The sequence below is a fragment of the Mobula hypostoma genome, chromosome 20, assembly GCF_963921235.1.
Source record: "Mobula hypostoma chromosome 20, sMobHyp1.1, whole genome shotgun sequence".
NCBI classification, from domain to species: domain Eukaryota; kingdom Metazoa; phylum Chordata; class Chondrichthyes; order Myliobatiformes; family Myliobatidae; genus Mobula; species Mobula hypostoma.
The window spans coordinates 25558419-25575836 of record NC_086116.1 but is presented as its reverse complement, the minus strand read 5'-3'; the positions used below and the strand labels follow the sequence as shown (position 1 = coordinate 25575836).

General features: G+C 37.8%; 1 protein-coding gene across 1 annotated transcript in view; it reads left to right on the top strand.

Moving 5' to 3' along the window:
* Window positions 1-16933, top strand: part of cerk (ceramide kinase) — a 49474-nt gene extending 32541 nt beyond the window's left edge. The window contains exons 10-13 of the mRNA XM_063072579.1: window positions 1550-1626; window positions 6559-6764; window positions 8769-8977; window positions 15556-16933. Of these exons, the coding sequence (XP_062928649.1) occupies window positions 1550-1626; window positions 6559-6764; window positions 8769-8977; window positions 15556-15640 (577 nt within the window). The 3' untranslated portion in view covers window positions 15641-16933. The remainder of the gene's footprint in view (window positions 1-1549; window positions 1627-6558; window positions 6765-8768; window positions 8978-15555) is intronic.
* The last annotated feature ends 485 nt before the right edge of the window (window positions 16934-17418 follow it).

The window sequence follows — 17418 nt, the reverse complement described above, 5'->3', positions numbered from 1 at the left end:
TAAATTGTATATTTTTGCTGAGATCTCATCAATGAATTGCTTTCTGCTAACTAACAAACCTGTCAAAAGGTTACATGGTTGAGAAGGTTACTGCATTCTAAAAACAAATTGCATTCTTAAATATATGTAACTTTAGATTGTTTTGGAGTAATTACTTCAAACAAAAGGTGAAATCTTAAACATTAATTTGGTGCTTCTCAGTTATCTTTTTCTAAAGTCAGCAGTAGTATAAAATGGTCTGATCAATGTCAGACAAGTGACACTAGCTACTTGTTCTTTGATTTGCGGTTATCAGAGAAAGCAGTAGCCGACATCTGTAGGGGATCTGGGACCTGTGGATGGAATGAACAGTTTGTTGTGCAAAGCTAACTGCTAGAGGAACTCAGTGGGTCAAGCAGCATCTGTGGAGGCAAAGGGATAGTTCACGTTTTGTGTTGTAATCCTGAATCAAGAGTGATTGTGAGAACAATTGTTTTGCAACCTGCAATTTTTTTCTATCAGGAAATGTGAAATTTAAACCATATAAGTGAATTTATTAATAGAAAATAATGTAAGGTGGAATGAAATATGATAGAAAAATATAAAACAAAGAGACTATCAGAAGTTGAATCATAAACAATAATTAGAACCAGAGGCATAGTAAGTAATTATCCAGTGCCAGTCAAGTTGTTTGTAAGTAATTAAGACATAATGTACTTGAGTGGAAAGTAATTTATGTTCAAGTAGTAAATATTACAACTTTGCACAATGCTGTAATTTATGTATTGCACTGTAATGCTGCCACCAAAAAAAAACACACTTCATGATGTGACTGATTGTGATATGGGTCTCTATTGCGTCTGAGTGGGAAGGGGGCAGGGAGTGAGGAATTGTGGTTGGGAAAAGGGTAAGGGAGAGGGGACAGAGTGGGAAGCAGTAGAGAGACATTCCACAATGATCAATAAACTAATTATTTGGAATCAAATAACCTTGTTTGGTGTCTCAAGGCTGGATGTGGTTGCACATGTGCCACCCCCCTCCCCTGGCACTCCTCCCATGGTGCCCCACCCTCGGCATTCCCAACATCCTTTGCTCCCACCAGATTTATAAACTCGCTCTCTGCTCCACATTGACAAATGCCATGCAGAAGTCTTGGGCACCCTTGCTCTCTTGCGTATATAAGTGTTGTGTGTGTGTGTGTGTGTACGTATGTGTGTGCGCGCGCGTGCGCTTGCTCTCTCTCACACACACACACACACACACACACACCCCCACCCCCCCCCCAAGCTTTTGCACACTATGGTCTATGAAAATTCGTTCTTAATGCAACACCAATGTAATGAAACATTTTATGAAACCAGGCCATTTGGATATTAAAAAAAATTTTCTACTGTTACAATTGTTTGGAATCCCAAATCCTACCAGATTTACATCCTTGTATCGGTGTATTGATAGAAATGCATAATGAGACTACCATGAACTCCATATCCAGCTTGCTCCAATGTATGTTCTTGCATGCCAGTATATGAAAACATAATTCTGACCTTAATATTGGATGCTCTTCTTTTAGATGTCGTATCTGTCAGCACAGTGGAGAGCAACTGAAGGCATCAAAAAAAGAAAGGGAATTCAAATTTCTTAATAGTGGTAAGATTACAAACTTCTCTGGTCACATGAAGTAGCTAATAGGCTTATCCATGCACTCTCAAATCTTGTTACCAGCACGTGCTATGGATAGGTCTATGACAGTTGATAACATTAAGCCTGATAACCGTGTTGAGTCCACAGACCTTTTGTACTATATAAAATGAATTTAAGGAATCAATTCATCTTAGTTCTTTTTCTGCCTACAAGAATCCCCGACTACAGTCCAGTAGGTGATGATACAGGTGAAGTCTTAAATGAATATTGCTCATCTTTATTCACTATAGAAAACAATATTGGGAGTGAGGCAGTGCAATTCTAGAACAAATTGCCAGTGAAGTAGAACTGTTACATGTCTTAACAGGTTAAAGCATGATAAATCCCCAGGGCACAATGAGATGTATTCCAAGAGGCAAGCGAGAAGATTGTGGGAAAATGACAGAATTTTTCAAATCCAGATGACTAGAGCACAGTGAATGTAATATTTTTTCTGGCAGCATGAATAAGCCATATAATTATAAGCTGGTAATTCTAACATCAATGAAAAGGAGATTAGTGGAATAAGTTCTGAGGGATAGGATTAATCCAACCCTGGACAGGCAAAGGTTCTGCAGGGATAGTCACAATGGCTTTACTGTTTCAAATTCATATCTGATAAACTTGTTTGAATTTTTTTTTGAGGAGATGACTAAATATGTCAATGAGTATCACGAACAAGAGAAAACCTGCAGATGCTGGAAATCCGAGCAACACACAAAATGCTGGAGGAATTCAGCAGGCCTTTAAAATCTACTCCTCAGCCTTTATTCTCCAATCCTGCTGAAGGGTTTCGGCATGAAATGTCAACTGTACTTTTTCCGTAGATGCTACCTGGCCTGCTGATTTCCTCCAGCATTTTGTGTGTGTGTCAATGAGGACAGTATGATTGATGTAGTTCAGATGAACTGCAGTCAAACTGTTGACAGTGTTCAACATGGAAAGCTGGTCCAAACATTAAGAGCTCATGGGATCCAGGGCAAGTGGTGTCTGAGATTCAGAATTATTTTAATGATATAAAGCAGAAGGTGATGGTCAAGGGTTGACTTTCTGGTTAGAAGCCTATGACCACTGGTGTAAAATGTTGTTGAGTGATAGGGCCCTTGGTTATTGTCACATACTCTAATGACTTGGATGTCAGTGTAGCTTTGTAGATGACACGAAGATTGGTGATATTGATAGTAAGGATAGATTTTGGCCCTACAGAATGATATTGACACATTGAGAAGATGTGAAGTGAAATAGTAGATGGAATTTAATCCTGAAAAATGTGAGAGTCTCCATTTTTGGAGGAATAATGGACTAGGGCCCTAGAAAATTAAAAAAAAACAAAACAAGACTCTACATATATAAACAAGGGTAAATTAGATAAGTAAATTTGTCACATATACATTGAATTATGCAGTGAAGTGCTTTGTTTGCGTCAATGACTAACACACTCTGAGAATGTGTTGGGTCAACTGCAAGTGTCCCATGCTTCCAGTGCCAACATAGCCTGCTCAGGACTTACTAAGACTAACCATTTGTCTTTGGACTTTGACAGGAAACCAGAGCACCTGAAGGAAATACAACAGTCATGAGGAGAAAATACAAACTCCTTACAGACAGTGGTGGGAATTAAACCCGGATCACTGGCACTGTAAAGCATTACACTAACTGCTGTGCTAGATGTGGTGATTAAAAGACACACAGTTAATTATGACTAGAATATAAAATCTAGAAAATCATGGTGCAGTCATACGGTACATCAGTTGGACTACATTTGGAATAGTGTCTCATGCTAGTCAAAACACTATCAGATAGATGTGATTACCCTAGAGAGGGTGGAAAGGAGATTCACCAAAATGTATCCAGTGGGATGGAGGGTTTCAGCGATGAGGTGGGGCTGGATAGGCTGGCTTTGTTTCTCTCTAGACCAGAAAAGGCTGATGTCTTTCTGATGAATATAGAACTACGAGGAGCATGGCTAGGATACAGAAGGAAAGTGTTTTACGTTAGCAAATGTGTACTATAATGGGAGTGTATAAGTAACATGTAGGAAATTTTAAAGGAAGAGGTTTTTTTTCACTCAGTGGATAGTTCAGATCCTTAATACACAACCTAAGAGTGATGATGGAGGCAGATACACTCACAGCATTTAAGAAATATTTAGTTAAGTACAGAAATGCCATGACTGGAAAATTGAATTACTATCTTAATCTTGATGGTTGGTAAGACATAGCAGGCTGAAGGACCTGTGTCCATGTTGTATGACTTTAAATCTGTTATAATGGCAATACAGACAACCATTGTGTTACATCATCTTAGGTAGAAAGAAATTCACACATCCCCATCAAAAATTCTGAGAGATGGAATACAAATTTCCATGGAACTTGTATAGAAAAAAAAACATATATACCTAAAACTTCTCAGCAGTAATCAAACAGATCCATTTCTGTAAATACCACAGGTGCAGGTTAAACAGGAGTCCACTTAAGAGTTTTGCTTTAGAAACAGACAAGGCAATCTTTTTTTATTAATACTTTCTAATTAATCAAAGCCATACCCTTTCTCTTCAGCCTACATTCAATTTGGATGCCTTATGTATTGTTCAAATTCCTTACTTTAAGTATTTGATGTGATTGCATCTTGTTAGTTTTCATGAAAATGTAGATTGAGGCCTCTATGAATTTTGAGGAATACTGATTCAGTTGTGGAGGTCTTTTCCAAGAGCACTGATAATCTGCTTGTAAATGACTATGTGAACTCCAGTTCATTTGTTATAATCCATTGCATCACTGCTCTTCAATTTTTGCCTGTAAGTCAAACTGTGCTTTGATCTACCAATCTAGATCAGTCCTATGTTTCAATAACACAATTTCTAACCAGGTTGTTTATAAACATTGTTTCAGGAATTCGGACTTTTTTCATATTGTTTTTCTGTTTATTTTCTACTTCCTGTATTTTTCTTGTCAGTCTTTCCATGAAGTGGGGTGTACTTCACAGAATAAAATAAATTTCAATACATTAAATTAAAACAATCCTGCTGATCCCCTGGCTGGAGATTACTGTACAGATGGGTTACCAACCACAGAAAGAACTGCTTTATTTTAATATACATCAAAGTGTATATTTCCATTTTCTTGGTTGAACTAAGCTAGGAAAAAATTACTGCAATTTAAGAGTTTCATAATTCCATTGGTTTTAAACCTCACACCTGAGGAGTCATTGCTGTTGGGAGAAAACATCGCATAAGAACGCATCTCTTTTTATAACATGGGATTCGGTAGGAAAAGGGGCCTCACATTACTGAGAAATGGGGGTTGTCTATAACAATACTAGGCAACAATTTTTTTACGAAAATGTTGCTTCCTCAGAAATCTTATGTGGTTATGATAGACCGCTTAAAGCTGAACACAAATATAATTTCAGACTACTTGTATGCCTGAAGCATGTTGTCAACCAGCTGCACATAGTTTGGTGCTCTGTAGTTGCCAAAAAAGATTTCAACAACATTCTTGAATGCTTTCCATGCAATTTTCTCCAGTCCCATGATAAGTTCTTGGAATTGCCTATCATTGATGACCTGTTTGATTTGTGGACCAACAAATGTTTTCCTTAATCTTGACATCATTTATTCTGGGAAACATCTGTCTCAAATATCGAAGTTCTTCACAGAAATTTTTGTGCCTGGTGACAGCAGATTTCATCCCTGCAGTCTTGAACCCAATAAATTTTGCTTTTCCCTTTGACAAACCCAAGTCATTTAACTCAATTCAGTTAGCACATGAAGCTCACTTAACACAAGGGAATCAAAACCTCTTAGTGTTATTGTTGTTTTTCATTTGTGATTTGTGCATCATGGCATCTTTATCAGCCTTTGTTAGACTCCTGTATCTCTGGTGGCTTCGGTATTGGAAGACTATGGTCATGCGGCATAGGTCTCATGGCTGAAGGGAGATTGGGGTATTCCATGGTTTTCTTGTTTTTAGCAGAGAAACAAAAGACACTTGTCAGACAGAAGTAGCAGTCTGTCACATAATCCTTCTGTTCTCTTCATATCATCAGGACAGCGAACAGCATTGACTTCCAAGTACCACTGAGCCAAGCTCTAAGATCAAATTGTATGTTCAGCAACAAATGTGAAGAGCCCAGGCTTTGTCTTGGTCACCAATTTTACACCTAAAGTAGAGCTGGTAGTTTTTAATAAGGGGAGTCATGCTCTGTCTTTGAGATTTAAGCATCACAGCTGTTGCAACATTGGCAAAACATTTTGCTATCACAAAAGCTCTTGAAAATACAATTATTGTATTATGATGAGTGCACACAATATGCTCTGCGTGTAGAGCATGTGCATCAATGTGGTCACAAACCAATATACATGTAAGCGCAATGCACAGAACAGTGTGTGCATGGCGTTTTTATAGCCTTTCTAAAGCCTATCCTGCCATGCAGCATCTGCTCTGCCTAGGCATGCCTGTACAAGATAGAAAACTTTTCAGCTTGCATTATAGGTAACATTTTAATTGACTTGAATTATGATTTGAAATAACAAATATAGGCAATTCCAAAAAAAATTGTGCATGATTGGGAAATTTCTTGGTGATTTTTAGGATCAGCAGCCCAAAATCTGTAAGCTACACCCAAAAGTATACAGGAAGCAAAATCTTTGTTGTCCAGTGTTCTGGATCATGGATAACATTGTTTAATCATTTTTAAATCTCTATTTTTACCGAAAATTACTTGTTTCTGATCATTCTTGCAACACTAGCATTTGCAGTAATGAAGTTCTTATTATCTAATACCTTTTTGGTTACATGGTGTCTTTCTATAAAATAAAATGGCCTGATGCAACAATGGCTATAGAGATTGTAATCTGCAACTTGGTAGTTCATGTGAAAATTTGTTTCTTTGATTTAGATGATCACCAGCAATGGAAAGTGATTAAAGGAAAGTTCCTAGCTATAAATTCAGCAAATATAAGTTGTGCATGTCCAAAATCTCCAAAGGGTCTTTCGCCTGCTGCACACTTAGCTGATGGGACCATGGACCTCATTGTAGTTCGCAAATGTTCAAGGCTCAGTTTCCTCAGGTATCTCATTAGGCACACAACCAGCAATGATCAGGTAGAGATGTATTGAATTTTTCTTTTAGTATTATGTTCCTCACAATATGAAATTCAAAAAGTTTTATAAAATTGACTGTGAAATGCAGTAAACATTGAATATTTTATGGTAAGCACTTCTAATCCTTATGAAAACTTGCCTCCATGTTGTCATATTAGGAAGGAGTTGATACTGTTTTGATAGAATTTACAAGCTGCAATTTAACCAATTGAAACAAAGCTTTCCTGAGCTGGTATCTGAGACTCTAGGTAATTTAATCAATACAGAGGAAAGGTTTAACGGTTTGGGGAATTGGCTGCTGAAAGACATGCTGCGTACATTCAGTATTTCGACAAACTATTGTTTTTTTTCCATTGTAGGGAAGTTTCTGTTGCAATAGAGTCTGTTACCTTGTAATATGTTTTAATGTTTAAGAAATTTAAGTTTAAAACCTAGAAAGTGTATAAAGTGTTTAAAAAATAAGTAAATAAAATAGGAGTAAATGTAGTTCATGAACGCTTTTTTGAAAGATGACACTTTCTACTTTAAAAAAAATCGTACAATACTGAGTAGGCCTTGCAGCACATCTGAGCATCTTTTGACTCCTGCATTGTGCAATAACAGAATTTGAAGGAAAGGTGGGAAAAATAAGTAACTATAGATGCTGGAAATCTGAAATTAAAAAACAAAATGCTGGAAGTACCTAGCAGTTTAGACAGCATTAGCTGAGAGCCCAAAGGCAGACACTTCTACAACGGTGAGATTGGATCAAGTGGAATCATTAATGTTAGGAAGGTAGGGTGCGGGAATACCTTCACCTAATAGGGATGGTGAAGTTTGTGCTCATAAGTGGAGGGAAGGGATCCAGGGCTTCTGCCCCCTTCCTTTCTATGTCGGCTATTCCATTCCACCGATGCTACCTGACCAGCTGAGTTTTATATCTTGTTCAATGTTTCTTTTAGATTAGATTATGAGGACACGCAGTCCTCTTTTATTGCCATTTAGTAATGCATGCATTAAGAAATAATACAATATTCCTCCGGTGTGATATCACAGAAACACAGGACAGACTAAGACTGGAAAAACTAACAAAAACCACATAATTATAACATATAGTTATAACAGTGCAACAAGACCATAACTTGATGAAGAACAGGCCATGGGCACAGTAAAAAAAAAAGTTCAAAGTCTCTCGAAAGTCCCACATCTCACACAGATGGGAGAAGGAAGAAAACTCTCCCTGCCATGCCTGACCACATAGAGAGTTAGTTTTGAGGTTGGTGTGAGGAATTGCTGTGTTATGGAGACCAAATAAGGGTAGGTCAAAGGGGTAATGTTTATTGGGTGGGTGGGGGTAGTTGAAGAGGCTGGCCAAAGTTCATGTCCTAGAAGGTAGTAAAAGGATAGGCCAAGACATTAGAAAGGTACAACCAGTACAAAGGTCAGGTAGAGCTTTGGTAAAGGTGGTGTATTGTAGAGAGGGTTTATTTAGTGATGGAGATGGGGAAGAGCGAAGGATCGCGCTGGAGTTGCTTGCAGGCTAACGTTTAAGACTGACTTGAGAATCAACCCCTTTTAACAAATGGCAAAGCAGGTCCTGCAGGTATTATGAAAACCTCCTTCTGCATATGTAGCCAGATGCACTTGGAACAAAATCATGAAAAAGGCATCCACATGCCTGTTTTTATGCACCAGTGTGCATCCATAAGCTCCTCTGTATTTGTATATTAGACACATGTGACACTTTGCAGGCCTAAATACTTCCAAGTTGGGGAAAATAGGGGAAAATAATGGTAAAGGAAGGAAAGATAGAAGTTGGTTTTGTGTAAGTGAAGAGACAACTGGGTCAAGTGAATTGGGTGATACTCAAGTACAGTTATAATGAGGTGGAAAAACTACTATAGAAACTCTTTCTATTCAGACTTTTTAAATCAATATTTCACTTAAATATTTGTGGTATATTTTGAGATGCCTGTTTATTATAAAGTCTTAACATGCTGAACACAGTTCTTTTGATATTTTCAGTTTGACCTTGCTTTTGTCGAGGTATACAGAGTGAAGAGATTCAAATTTACTCCAAAATACTGTGATGAGGAGGACAGTGATATCCAGGAAGTTAGCAAAAATCTCTTTGGACATTTCTGTAGAGATCATCCCACCTGTAGCTGTGTGCAGCTTACTAGCTGTTGGGATTGTGATGGAGAGATAATTGAGCATGCAGCCATTGAAGTGAGGTAGGCTATTCGCTTATTTCCTAATATATTGTCAGTTTTGTCAGCCAACCACCTGATTGTTGTCTTCATGAGAAATTGTTGACTTTGTGGTACTATTCATTAATGTGTGATGTTTGACTTAAATCAATGCAGTACATATTTCATGTCTTCATAAATTTGATTTCACCTTTCATAATCTGAATAACTGAGTTATTCTTGTGCCTAAATTATCACTGCGAGCCTATGAGCTAGATGTAAATGGTGAAGTGAGCACACTGCCCTCAACCATGATTTCTGAGAAATACTGTATAATGCACTTGGAGTGAATTTATTTGCATACTATGTGACAAGACTAACAGATGCAAAAACCCATCTGCTCATCTCTTTTAATTTTCAAATCAATGATAAATCCACATATATTGTATTTGTTCAGCTGCTGTGGAATATAGTACTGATTGCCTACACTTTATTATGTGATTTATAAAGCCATTAAAATTGGTTGGAAAGGACCAAGTCTTGCAGCCCCTTTCCTGTTTCCATGTGTTGTTCTGCAGTTTAAAAAGCTATTATAATGTATCTTAACTTATTTCTTCTTCTTGGGCCCTTGGCTCCTAGTGGAGCAAAGGCCATTAATGACCTCCCATCTTCGTTGTACAAAGTCAATGGTATGGTTGGAGATCAAGTTTCTTCAATTCATTGTATCCACTGTACATGACATCAGCCTATACAGCTTCACCAAAGGCCTATTGGCCAGCCTTATCCATTTCCACCTCTCAGGATGAGGACATAAGGTTACACTTTGAGATGCTTTAACTTGCTTATGATTCATTTATTTATTTCCATTTCTCTCTACTGGTTTTAGAATAGGTAAGCTGATGCATTTTGTCTTTGATTTTTTTTGTTCCTTTGAAATTAATTATTGCCTAGCAATTTGTTTTCTCATCAAAGATAGCATTATTAAACTGCACTGTAACAACCAAATTAGTGTCTTTGAACACTAGTGTAACCGAGAAGTGTACTGAAAGCTCTTTCTACAGTACTGACTGTACCTGCCTGTTTTGATCATTCACTTGTATGTGATTTGTTTGCATGTTCACATTTACATTACAATTTGGTGCACGCAGACTTTGGTGCATTTATGGGAGAACTTGAAAGTATATAATAGGAGATAGCAACCCAGTGTTTCTCATCTATAAGCAAGCACTGGTTGCTCAGTACTTGTTTGGAAAGCTTCTCATATATTTGCACATATTACTAATCATAAAAGGATATTATGCCCTGAGATTAAATTCAACAATCCCTGAAAATGGGATTGGGGAATTCCAAAACTCAGTTAAGCCACAGCTATTGCTTCTGATGCAGGTAGCATGTCAAATTCATGTCTGTTCTTTTTTGAATAATTTATTTAAGCAGCCAGTGCTTACTGCCCAATTTATACACTTCATACTGTATACCTGCATCTTGAATGACTAGCAACGCTTAAGGGAAGCTGTGATGCATTGAATAAGTGCTGGAGTCATTGATAAACTAATCAACATCGAAAAGCTGTAATCCTGATGCAACACATGAGTGGTTTACCAGTGCTACCCTGGAGGTATTTTGGAGGTGGTGCAAAGTAGGAAAGAGAGGTTTTAACTCCAGGGAACCAGAATATTCTCAGTTAAGTACTGCAATGGCATGTATTAATGGGGTTCAAAGCCAAACTGAGAAGAAAGACCTGCACTCATCTCAGTGACCTTATCCTGTGCTCAATGTCATTGAGTTCATCTTCAAATCCAGTTTCTTCACAATTGCCCCTTAGGTCTCAGACATGCTGGCAGAATCCCAACAACAGTTGTTGCCATCATTCATTACCTGTTTTGTGTGTGTGTGTAATATAGTATAGTGTATAGTCATACATCTAATTCAACTGTAGGTTTCCCCTCACATCTCACAGCTTGCACACATTGTTAGCTATTTAGTGATTTATATAATTAATCAATACTCAGGGGCATACTTTCTCCTCACTAGCAAGGGGAGAAATAGATACAGAACTGGAGAGGGTGTGTGGGCTCAACTACGGGCTCAATTAATAGAATGACCTTTACCAAGACCAACTGGTTGTTGAGTTCAAAGCATAGGATATGATACCTTTAATTATGGACTAAAGCCATAGGAAGGTCTGGCATTCTCAAAGTGAAAGCATTTTTTTACATTTCTACCACAATTTCTAGTAATGTACAGTACAAATTGCAAGTACTGTAGTGTAAACGTGTTTTATTACTTGCTATCATCTCTCCACTCAGTCATAGAGTTATAGAACACTACAGCACAGAAACAGGCCCTTCAGCCCATCTAGTCTGCATCAAACTGCTAATCTACCTAGGTCCCTTTGACCTACACCGGGACCATGCCCCTCCCATCCATGTCCCCATCCAAATGTTATTTATTGATATAGGTGCCAAATAGCCACGTCTCCCAGTATTTGCTCAATTCAATCCTAGCCTAATCACAGGACAATTTACAATGACCAGCTAACCTACCAACTGGTACATCTGTGGACTGTGGGAGGAAACACCCACAGTCACGAGGAGAATATAAAAACTCCTTGCAGACAGCTATATTAATTTCTCTCAAATCTTGAAATTGATCCTGCATCCACTATTTACATTGGCAGCTCGTTCAACAGTCTTACAATGCTGAATGAAGAAGCTGCCCCTTGTGTTCCCCTTAAACATTTCACCTTTCATCGTTAACCCAGGCCTCTAGTTCTAGTCTTGCCCAACTTCAGTGGAAAAAGCCTGCTTATATTTACCCTATTTATGCACCTCTACCAAATCTCCCATCATTCTTCTACACTGAAGTATTAACCTACTCAACTTTTCTCTATTATTCAAGTCCTCAAATCCTGGCAACACCTTGTAAATTTTCTCTACATCTTCAATCTTATTGACATCTTTCCTGCTTGCACCTGTTGTGTTCGTGACTCTTTCCCCATTAAGAACAGCACACTGACCAAGCATTGGTAAAGGAACAAAATGACAGTTGCATTAAAAATGTCATCATTTGTCAGTATAACAGCAATTTATACCAGCTAAGATATTGGCTAGATAAGATAATTTTGAAGTGGGCTTATAGGATGTATTGCAAATTTTGAGGTTTGTGCCATGAATTCATTCAAATGTGGCAAAGGGAAAGGAGAATATTGATGTCAAATTCTGCCAGACCAGGGTTACTGAAGAGTTCCACTGCAAGAGTATCAAACATTTTGAAAGAACAACCTACAAGAGAAAGATAGAGTATGCACAATGAAATGCCCAGTGAATTGGCAAGCCTGGCGGAAAAACGTAATGCAGTGTTAAGGGACATTTAGGCCTAGTGTCAACTGTGCAGAGATAATTACAGCACTTGGAAACCACGCTTTCCGGTATGGAGCTGGTGGCCAATTCCATTAACATGGATATTAGATCATGCAGCATTGCATTTCATCTTGTAATGTAGTACAATCAAGCCTCCCATTGCTTGAGTAGCACGTGTATTGCCCTGAAGATGCAGATTGCTCCATTAAAGCTTTGGCTATCAGCATGTCTTATGACTTGAAGATGTCTTAGAATACCAGTAATCTGTCTTTCATCAGATTACTGGAATTGCTGAGACATATTCCTGAGAGGGTTGAATACAAATATGTTGTTCGTTCTTCATGTTAGCTGATGATAAGGTACAAAGTTATGCCTTCTAAGCCTGGTTTCTTGACATTTTCCTCCAAGATTGTCTGCAGCTTTCAATAATGGATAGCATCCTTCTACTTTCTGGATTCTAGCTTCTAAGACATAATTTCCTAGGAGTGATTCAATGGGGGAGGGGGGAAGGAGGAGAACAGAAGACAAGGCTCCAGGCAAATGCATGAACACAATTAATTTACTTTTCTTGTCTGTCTTGTTTCTTGTCCCTATACTCAATTGGAGTAGATATGAAAGCCCCCTGCCCCCCCCTGAGCACTCAACGTCTGGGCAGCACCAAGAGGCATATTGCTACAGCCCACCCCAAAGGCAGCTGATAAGAGACAGTTTTATTTTGTGTGTTCCTGATGTACGGTGGCATTTAAAAATATTTAAAGATTGCTGTGTGGCACATGGCCAAGTGGTTAAAGTGTCGGTCTAGTGATCTGAAGGTCGCTAGTTGGAGCCTCAGCTGAGGCTGTCCTTGAGCAAGGCACTTAACCACACATTGCTCTGCGACGACACCGGTGCCAAGCTGTATGGGTCCTAGTCCCCTTCCCTTAGACAACATCAGTGGCGTGGAGAGGGGAGACTTGCAGCATGGGCAACTGCCAGTCTTCCATACAACCTTGCCCAAGCCTCAGTCAACATTGAAAATTGATGGACAGCCGAAGAAGAGAAGCAGATGATTTCTGCAAAATTTCTTTTGATTTCAGTAAAAGTTTACAGGAATTGACATTTTTCACGAGATTGTCATCAGATTAGTGTTTCACTGTCAATCGTGGCAGAATGTTGCTGTCTGAATGTCTCCTTTGTCCTGTCCTTACTTGCATGGTAAGATTTTTTAGAATGCAGCAGACCTCTACAAATCTTGAAACGCAGTTTATTCAATCCTTCAATGTTTTTCGAAGTGCAGGATTGCTTCAACATAATAGACCTGTATTTTGTGAGGACAATCCCTTGGTATGCATATGTGTGTGCATGCAGGCGCATAAATCTTGAATCATGAGAAGCCAACCCTCGTAGCTGATTTGGTTGGTGACTCAAATATATTGCAACAAAAGAAAGGGATCATGAATGTTGTTGAAACACTGCACAATGTGTTATAGGAAGGTCATGTATGGGACTGGAATCCCTATTTTTGTAATGTATTTCAGGATGCTAACTGTGTTCTGTGGCATTGTGTAACATAGTAAGGCAGTTATCATTTCAGAACTTTGTGCAATGCCAATCACCTGCCTACTCAGAAGAGGAAATGAAATATGATCGGCTGTCTTTGAAAAGAAAGCAGCAGCAACGCCCAGTACACACATTACAAGAATATACAGATGTTTTTTCAACTTTAGCCTGGAAGCAAACCAATGTATAATTGTTCACTGTGCTTAACAGCCCTTGACAATTTAGCCCCACCTAATTTGAAATTGCATTTGTGACTGGAGTAGTTATAAATTTTAGAAGAGAACCTTTTGTTGTGGTGTCAGGACAGCAACCCAGCCCAAAACGTCAGCAAGGTGAGGGAAATTAGTTGTTAAGGAATTGTCAAGAAGCTGGGGTGGGGGCTGGTTTACTTTCTTGGGTGGCTCCAAAGATTCAGAATATCCTTGATGATTTTTCTTGAACTTCTCTAGCTGCACTCCAGAAGTTATCTTGACAGGTTGCACGTCTGCCTTGTATGGCAGCTGCCCGGCCCTGAACTGATAGAACCTGAAGAGAATAGTAACGCGATCCAGTCCTTTACAAACTCATCACTTCCTTCCATTCAGTCCACTTTGCAGTGCCTTGCTTTGGGAAGGCTGATAGTATTGTCGAAGTTGTCTGCCACTCTTCCCCTTCTGGGAGAAGATAGAGGCTTGAAATCCCAGACCTCCAGACTGAAGAGTAGTTTCTTCCCCACTGCTATCACATCTCCGAAACAATCACTTCCTTCTCATCCCTTTCCCAGTAATACTGCCACATTCTTGTACTCTTGAATTCTACTTTGTTTTTATTCTGTTATTGTCACTTCAGCATTTCTGCAGCTTATGCAATATAATCTTTGCACCATTCTGCTGTTTTGTGCTTGTGATTTTATTAATTGCATTTATTATTACTATTAATACTGCTTACTCTGTTCATGTGAGTGAGGAATTTCATTGTATGTTGGTGTACATGACAATAAAGTAATATAAATCCAGTGAGGACTTGCTTGCTGAGACATAGGAAGCATACGTTTTATTCCTTGAAGACTTGCAGATAGTAATGTTGCTCTCTGAGCAGGCTGAGATGTGGCATTCTTCCCCTCTACCCCTCCCTTTTCCATTTCTTTAATTTGTTATAACATATCACACTTCTCATTAAGGGAACGCCTCCAAAAGCACCCATCCTTAGGAATGTCTCAGTTCTGCAAATCCTATGAGGTCTGTACAGCATCTGTAGTGATGCTGTATCAGCATCTGCCATGCTCTTTCCTGTAAAAATCTGCAGCATAAAAGAAATCTACAAACCATCAACAATTGTCAGAATGGCAGTAATAATGAGTAGCAATTGAGGCAGCATCACTATGCTGATCATTGGTGATCCCCTCCTGTTGCTGAACATTCGAGTTTGACAGTATTTATGTGCATCAGATGTGTGTTGCACACTGAAACTACAGACTGCCTTTGCCAGCTCTGAAAGTTGCCTGCTAACAATATGACACCAATGTTACAATTTATGAAGAACATAGTACTTGCATCAAATGCCATATTGGAGCTAATTTGATATCCATGACACTAAAAGGAAACACTTGCTTCAGTGAAAGGTGTTATAGTCAATGGTCCTTATCATTAACTATTTTCCCTTTTGTCATTTTCACATTTCCTCACTAATCTTGTTGAAAGGTAATGAACATGTTCTTAATAACTCGATTTTCTTTGTTTACAGAGTTCACTGCCAGCTGTTAAGACTTTTTGCAAGAGGAATAGAAATGCTTTCTTCCGAAAAAGGCAACGGCAATTCTGTTGTTTAAGCAGATTCCAAAATGATCTCAGGATTCCACAAACTCATTTCAAAGATTGAAGTCTGACATCGAATTTGTGAACTTGCTTTTATAACTTAAGATTCTAAGTTTGTTTACATTATTAATAAATTCATGAATATTTATTTATTGCAGTGTAAGCATAAAAAGCAACAAACAACAAATTTCATGTATCTCAAAATGTAAATTCTGCTTTTATGGATTAGATTTCAAATGAAGTATCTGTTTAATACATGGCATTTGAGATTTAAGAATTAGAGTCGTTGGTGTGTTGCAAGAAGCTGTCCTTGGGAAATTGGCAGAATATTTTTTTTAAGTGTGCTTTTAAACTGTGGGTCAGAGTTTGGAAGGGAATCATTTATATGCATCAGCCTTATTTTAAATTGAAGTATGTGTCTGTCATTATTTACTGACAGCCACTTCAAACTAGGTGATAGATTTCACTTATTTTTAAACATGGATTCCAAAATTGCTTTTGTAATTACATTCTTAATTTTAAGGTAAAATCTAGATATTTTCCAATTTCTTTTACTGCACCTTGCAACTTATCAATGCAACTTGATTGCAACTTCTAAATAATAATGAAGAAACTATAGTTTGAAACAGTTTATTTTAGTAAATGTTAATAGAGGAAAATGTATAAATTATGAATTGTTGAATATTTGAGTTTGTAAATAACAAATATAAAAAATATATTTATTGTATATGATTAAGCTAGATTTTGCTTAGCTTAGTATGTGTTCACTATGTGAATAGAATGTAGTCAGTCCTGTTAATGCACTAATAGAGAATACGATCTAACAACAGAAAGTGGCATTCACTCATTGTATTACGTACATTCCTCTTTCATACTTTACAAGAATTGCGTGTTGCTTAGAATAAATTACTGATGCTGTTACTTACTGATCCTTATTCCATTGAACAAGTTTTGTTTCTTTGATCAGTCATTTCAAAAGTATTTGCTTAATTCTTAACATGTGTTGTGAATATTTATTTGCTTGTATTTTCTTTACATAGCTAATGTAAATAGCCAGCAAGGATATACTTCACAATGTCCTTGAAAGGTGTGATTTTTTAAAAATTCTTTGTCCCCATTACGTTTTCTGTTTTATTAGTGTTTTGAAACTTTTCCTATTCAGGGAAGCTTTCTGTTAAGAAGTTCATTCAGCAGGCTATTTCTTGTTGACCTGCTTTAAATCCAGACCAAATAAATTTGCTGATAGTCTCTTGTTTTAAAAAATGCAAACAAAAAAGTGTTTGTTAGGATAGAATATGGAAATAAAATTATTGAATTAAACTCAATGGTTTAATCTATTTGCTTCCTCTTCCTGCCTTTTTACATTTCTAGAATGGTACCTTTCTTTCTCTACATAAAGCTTAAAATATAATTATTAGAAATTGAATATTTTAGTAGATCCTAGGGAATGAAAAATTGTATTCTTTCAACAATGTCTTAACTGAACTAGGCTGCTTTGAAAGATAACAGTGAGAGAGCAAACTGGTTCACAATGGGCTGTAAGGAGCCAGATGCCTTGGTTGAATTGAAACCAGTGGCCTACTGGTGCCATCTTTCTGTTTGAATGTTCACTTTCCTCTGTCTGAGAATGTACATATGTTTCAAATCTGTTATGTGCAAGTGCAGTAGGAGGTGAGTTCATAGCTCATGAGTTGACAACAGGAAACTTGATGATTCCTGGGATAGGAATGTAAGCAGCAGATTTGAAAGACAGAATCCCAGATGGATGTAAGTTGAAATATAAGCAGAGAGA